The 6,534-nt window shown below is 46.7% G+C and overlaps 1 protein-coding gene across 1 annotated transcript; it reads right to left on the reverse strand.

The window, feature by feature from the left end:
• Positions 1–259: 259 nt before the first annotated feature.
• On the reverse strand, positions 260–3,023 carry LOC136711596 (uncharacterized). Its single transcript, XM_066687953.1, has 7 exons — positions 2,942–3,023; positions 2,432–2,608; positions 2,058–2,207; positions 1,630–1,761; positions 1,406–1,493; positions 1,235–1,294; positions 260–856 (listed from the first exon to the last, which is right to left on the reverse strand). The coding sequence occupies exons 1-7, from the start codon at positions 3,020–3,022 to the stop codon at positions 780–782; spliced, it is 765 nt and encodes a 254-aa protein (XP_066544050.1). The 5' UTR covers position 3,023; the 3' UTR covers positions 260–779.
• Positions 3,024–6,534: the final 3,511 nt, after the last annotated feature.

Genomic DNA, 6,534 nt, shown 5'->3' on the forward strand with positions numbered 1-6,534 from the left:
TCTCGATTTCTGTTGAGACATTCAGATGGTAGAGTCAGAATTTGGCGTAAACAGAATGAGAACATGGATCCATCATGCCTTGTTACCACTGTGCAGGCTGGTGGTGGTGGTGTAATGGTGTGGGGGATGTTTTCTTGGCACACTTTAGGCCCCTTAGTGCCAATTGGGCATCGTTTAAATGCCACGGCCTACCTGAGCATTGTTTCTGACCATGTCCATCCCTTTATGACCACCATGTACCCATCCTCTGATGGCTACTTCCAGCAGGATAATGCACCATGTCACAAAGGTCCAATCATTTCAAATTGGTTTCTTGAACATGACAATGAGTTCACTGTACTAAACTGGCCCCCACAGTCACCAGATCTCAACCCAATAGAGCATCTTTGGGATGTGGTGGAACGGGAGCTTCGTGCCCTGGATGTGCATCCCACAAATCTCCATCAACTGCAAGATGCTATCCTATCAATATGGGCCAACATTTCTAAAGAATGCTTTCAGCACCTTGTTGAATCATTGCCACGTAGAATTAAGGCAGTTCTGAAGGCGAAAGGGGGTCAAACACAGTATTAGTATGGTGTTCCTAATAATCCTTTAGGTGAGTGTATATAGTGTATCACAATATGCTGAGATATACCCTGAGACACACAATATACTCAGCTGTCACTGTTGTCGTGAGGTGCAGCTCACACTACTACTGCGTTTACTTGCGTGGGGAGGAGCACTCTGGAGGAAGGCAGAGTGCGCCCCCTGGGCCCCCGGTGCCGTGCTGCAGGCACTTAGGGGAAGCCGGCCTTGGCCTGTTCTGCCGCCTTCTGGACTTCCCGATCAGGGTCACTCAGAAGGTGAGAGAGAGCTGTGAAGAGAGAGAAACCTGCTGTAGATACATTTTGCTTTGCACATTCACCAATAAATGACAGGGTCTTGTACTGAAGTCTCAAATCAAGAGCTTCTCAAGACAGCATTGATACCCCGTGCTATGGTGTCACAATGGTGCATCAGGTGTTATTTTGGATTGTCAATATCATTGGGCCATCAAAGCAATCAAATCTGATCACAGTTGCAGGAATTATCCATCAAACACTGAGCCAACAGCATAAGGCACAGATTTGTATTTCTTTTGTCAATTTAATTCTTCATTTCCATATTTTCTTTTGTGTTATTGAACTGTGGAACCTTCTTGCACCAAAGCAAGCAAGACCATGGCCCTCATGAACCAGGGACGTCCACTTACCTTTCTTCAGTTTCCTTGCTGTGAAGAAGCTGAAGACGCCGATCCTTTCAAGCAGGGCCCCTGACACAGAAAAACAACAGGTGTGAAACCATGCGAGCTGCTCTACACAGTGGGACACGTTTATTATTGTAGTGCAGGTAAATAAACCAACATTTGTGACAGAGATCTTACCCATGAACACAGCGGCACTCGCACGTTGGTTAGGCTGGGGGCTCTTGGTGAAGTCCAGGGCAACGTCTCGATACACGGACGTCTCTCTCTACAAGAACAAGAGCAACTTTCAGCAGAAAATACAGGAGGCCACATGGTCCAGACAACAGCCTCGAACGCAGACACACGGCGAGTGGAACTCCATCCAGAGCCCCGAGAGGACACAGCCGTGGACAGCCACTTACCAGGGCAGTGGTCGCATCTCTAATGAAGGGCGTGTAGACGTAGGTGTCTTCGCTGAAGTGGTTCTTGAACGCCTTGCTGAAAGTGTAGCTCTCTACAGCTAGAACACACTTCCTCAGGGTCTGCTGGCAAACCTGGGGGGGGGGAAGCACAACACAGCCCTGTTCACTGAGGCACCAGCAAGACAGCAGGACAGGGTCATCGCCGAGAAATAGAGAGAGAGCTGCTGGTGGCTTTTCTTTGCTCCGAGGTCGTTGGGTTGAGTGTACCGTCTTTCCCCCGAAACATTTGGAACTGGTGACCCACAGCTCTTAGGGATCAGGCCGCGCTTTAACCGATTGAGCCCCTTGTGAGGCTGTTCAAGCACTATTTTGGTAAAGCCGTCCGAGAGCCAAGAGCCTCCTCACAGTCAATATTCCAGCGTTTTTACCTGGGCGACCATAGGGCTGGGGTCCAGCAGCTGGAGCAGCAGGCAGGCCAGGGAGCCGTGGAGCTGCTTCCGGAGTCCTCTTTTCCCAGATGACATCTTCAACATGGTCCCCAGCAGAAGCACATAGGCCTTGCGGATCTCAGGGTCCTCCTGCAACACAAGCGCAGGACAGACATGGCGATGAAGACCAATTGAAGCCACGATGTTTCGGAGACACATGAGCGAACTGGTCAGTCAGAAATAAAACCCTATCCTCTACTTAGATTGCACAGAATAACGTGGTCGTCATATAAAGAAAGGGCGGAGTGAGAGAGAGAAATCATCATCTTCTTGACTGATGAAACCAAGCAAGCAAAGAAAACTCTAATACTCACATGTGCTAGGCCCTCCTTGGCCTTTGGGAACAGCCTGGGGATCAGTTTGTCGGGACAAAACTGGAGGACGGTCCTCAGACAGGTGATGGATCTCAGGATCACCGGCTTCCATTGCACCTTCGGCAAGCAAAGGGCGCCGGACAGCTCTGCCATCTCCACCACAGCATGCTTGAATATCTGGGCAGAGAAGAGGGCCGTGCTCAGCTTCCTTTGACACACTCCTCCAATTCCCCTCATTTTACTCCAAGACTACAGCCCTTATTTCCTCCCCCACCAGGTACAATTTAAGAACACGAAGAAAGAGTAATTTCATATCAAAAATGTAAACCAAGCACTTTATATACAGTGTAATTATATATATTACACCATGTATATAAAAACATACTTCAATACAAACACACATTCATTTTCCTACCAATTACAATGTGAAGAGAACAAAGATGCATGGTGGGTGTGTGTCAGGCTTGCAGACACATCCTGAGAGAGAGGACCATCGATGGCTCTCCTTACCTCACTGACGGGCACAGCCTTCAGCCCCTGCACTGCCAGTATGCGGGTCTCCTCCAGGTGGTCCTCACAGACCTCCAGCATCATCTCGATGACCGATGCTAGAAATCTGCGTCCCATCAGTTCTTGGTTTTGCAGGAGCTACGGAGAAGGGAGAGCGGAGAGAGACGGGTGAGTCTGGAGACACCGCCGGCCCCAGCGAGCTCAGACAACAGCTTCTCACTTTAACACTAACAATGAAGGTGCTGGCACTCACTGTGGAGAAGAAGGCGGCTGCGCAGACCCTCTGGCCGGATCGGGGAGGTGAACTTCATCAGGGCCCTGTGGATCAACAGCACAGGGATCAGGGCCGATCTGTATATGCTTGCTTCTTCTCTAGATAATGATCGTATTCATCATGTACTCACAAACATTTGTAAACCATCTGTTTCTGCTCTGGGCTTAAAGCTTGAGCCCGGCCTGTCTTACCTGGTCAGCAGGGAGAGAGAGAGAGAGAGAGAGAGAGAGAGAGAGAGAGAGAGTCAACTTGACTTGACTGTGCATTGGAGATAAACGGATACACGTTAAACACAAAGCCGTTCTGTTCTGGTGCGATGCTCGGGGTGTCCTGGCTCTTCACACACGTTCTTACCTCCTGACACTCAGGCCTCCATCCTTGGCTCTGTCCTCAGTGCCCAGGAGAGGCAGCAGGGCCCCGATCAGCTCCAAGAAGTCCATCTCCAACTCCTTCAGGCTGTTCTTGGATAGGAGATCCACTAGAGCATGGGCCTGAGCGAGACAAAAGTAGAGCAGATTGATTCAGAGTCTAGAGGGACAGGTCTGTGCCGTGCCATTGTCACGTTGGGCTTTCTAGTCACTCACCGCCACGGCATGACTGTTCCTCGCCGAAACGATCAGCACCCTCACTGACCAGGGAGCCAGATTGTTGGGCTCGATGGCCTCGGGTTCCCTGTGCTCAGCCACCGGCTGTGGCACGCAGACGGGCAAGCTGGAGTCAGCGGTTGTCATCGGATCCTGCAAGAACCAGAGCACAACCTCTTACTCACAGAGAATGAAAAATAAAAGTGTCACAGTACAGCACACATGCAATTTCATGTCCTTTTATCATTTGAGTTTCATGAATAAGAACAAAAAAGTGTTAACAATTATAAACGCCACGACTGAAATGTGTACTTTAGTTCAATTATAACCTGCTTCACTGTAGCTGCTGTCACTGTATGATTATTCATGAATCGTGTATATTTGCCCTGAGTAAGGTAAATCAATAATACTGCAAAAAGTGCATTGTTGATGGCAGTTATAAGTCTGGAGTAAGAATAATAAGTTAAGGGAGTCGAGTTTCACCATTTAAAAGCCACAAACTCTCTCCTCAATCAGCTACAAGAAGGCATATTTACTAGCACATATGTTGATGATGATTACAACAATAATAATAATCGAACCCTTAATTTAAGTAATTGGATTACATTTGATTTCAATTGTGTTATTGATAAAAAGTTTGTTGCTTAATAAGATAATACTTCCCTTATAAATGTCTATACTTATCTTGAAACCCCTACTGTTAAAATTAATTAACAGGCCCTGATTTAGGAAAGGTTGGAACACAAACCAGCAGGGAATGGTAATTGACTCAGCTGGAATTTAAGCTTGCTTCGAGGAAAGGAAAAACACAGACTTCTGTTAAGTTATCCTGAAAGTTATGTGTCTAACTCGGTTATCCAGCTAAGAGGAACACGCCCCTGCTTTACTTTCATTGGGCAAGCATAATTAAACACTAGAAATCTGAACAAAATACAAAATACATTAGACAACATAAAAGTTTGTTTGTACTTACAACTTCAGTGATAAATACACTCTCTTCCATGTCAGATCGTTGAACTATGAGACTCTGTTTACGTAAAACTACGAGACAATGATGCCAGTGATGATTAAACCACTGTATCCATGCAGATGTAAACATTCGAAGGCTTGTGACGTAGGCAGCCTCTGGAAAGGAACGCTACGTCATCACTCCCTCATGCATATTCATGAGCACGGCGCCGTACGCAGCTGTTCTAGAAGTCCTCCAGTTTGCGTCATGAAAAGGACAGTTGTGATGGCCATGACGCGCTACAGTTAGGAGCTTGTTGCTCGGTGTTGGGGTGTTCCCTCCGGCCAGGGACAAATATTGTATCAGTGCATCACGGCGGTGAAACTGGGTGCGTCACCCCCTCGAAATCCAGTCCCGTCTACAGACAGCGAGGTCCCAGTGATTGATTAACAGATGATTTATGGCTGGACAGGATCAGCTGTGTATTTCTCTCTAAACTACAACACGTTTCAGGGCCTCTCCCGTGTAAACGTGCCCCCCACATAGCGCAACCTCGGAGTAAGTTACCCCAAGCAGCTTTAAAACCACAGCAAACATAATGTCTCACAGTCTGTTCAGTGCTGGCAGTGAATCTCTACTCATTATTATTGTCTGCTGATCTCGTCTGTTCAGGGCGCATCTGTTTAAAACGCCACGTTTCTGGGAGCAATGGAGTCGCACATGCGCACTAACACTGTCAATGCTTTACTCATTGAGGCAGCCAGATAACTTTCAGGATAACTTTCAGCATTTCTATACTCGGTTGAAATATTGCCAAAGCGAAGCTGCCGCTGGATAGGAGCTCCACATATGCTTGAAGACAATTAGCATCAAGACAATTAGACAATTAGGGCCAAAGTTAATTAATGAGCTCCAGCAATTTCCATTACTGTGTCACTGTACATTAAAGACAAACAGATCCATTAAAAAGACAATGCGTGGGTGAACATCACAGCAGCTTTGCTGTAATGATAGCTGTCCATAAAAGACACATATTAAGATTTTTTTTAAAGGGATTCGTCTCCAGTTGACTTCTTTCAATAACAATACACTACACATATCAATTAGTCTGTAAATGTATTTACTGAATCACAGAGAAGAATGATGCATTTCACGATCAAACATACAATCTGCCTCCATTGGCAAATGCATGGCAGAGAGATCCCCTGAGCATTTGCCTGTTCTGCCCCAGGACATGATGGACATTCTGCTGAAGAAGATCACAGACCTGGGCTCAGAGTCTCAGGTCTACTCCTGGACGGTGCAGGCCCTGGAGAAACACATCCGGCCTCTGCAGCAAGACAGAACCAGGCCCCGGCCCAAGAGTGCCTCCTGATGTGAGGAGACCTGGGCTGGGCTTGTGATCCAGAGTGACAAACTTGGCAAGGAAGAGGAGAGACTTCCCTGTGCTGAACCCATGTTTAGCAGTGCAGTAGAAAATAGTTCAACGGCTAATATGAGGCACATGTGTGCACTGGGACATGATATGCCCAACTAGCTAGTGCTTTTCAGTAAACCTTTAGGAAAAAAAGACTAAACAAAAAGAAAAGGATGATTTTCAGAAAGAAAATGTGTTTTAATACATTTGTATTTTTAATATTAACTTCCAGTGTTTCACTCGAATTCCAGTGCCAGACAAAATAACTGATTTAACCTAATCTGAAGGTGGTGCCTACACCAAATGAATACCCTTTAGCCCTCGCTACACCTTTACTACACAATGTATGGCACCAAAACAGACTAACAA

Source organism: Amia ocellicauda, chromosome 16, assembly GCF_036373705.1.
Source record: "Amia ocellicauda isolate fAmiCal2 chromosome 16, fAmiCal2.hap1, whole genome shotgun sequence".
Taxonomy (NCBI): Eukaryota; Metazoa; Chordata; class Actinopteri; order Amiiformes; family Amiidae; genus Amia; species Amia ocellicauda.

Bases quoted from the DNA above. Each gene is read 5' to 3' on its own strand.
- LOC136711596 (XM_066687953.1), bottom strand. From the start codon at position 3,022: ATGCTGGAGGTCTGTGAGGACCACCTGGAGGAGACCCGCATACTGGCA. The intron at 2,208-2,431 runs GTGAGTATTAGA...CTTGTGTTGCAG, and splicing joins CCAAGGAGGGCCTAGCACAT to GAGGACCCTGAGATCCGCAA. The intron at 1,295-1,405 runs GTAAGATCTCTG...TTTCTGTGTCAG, and splicing joins GAGTGCCGCTGTGTTCATGG to GGGCCCTGCTTGAAAGGATC.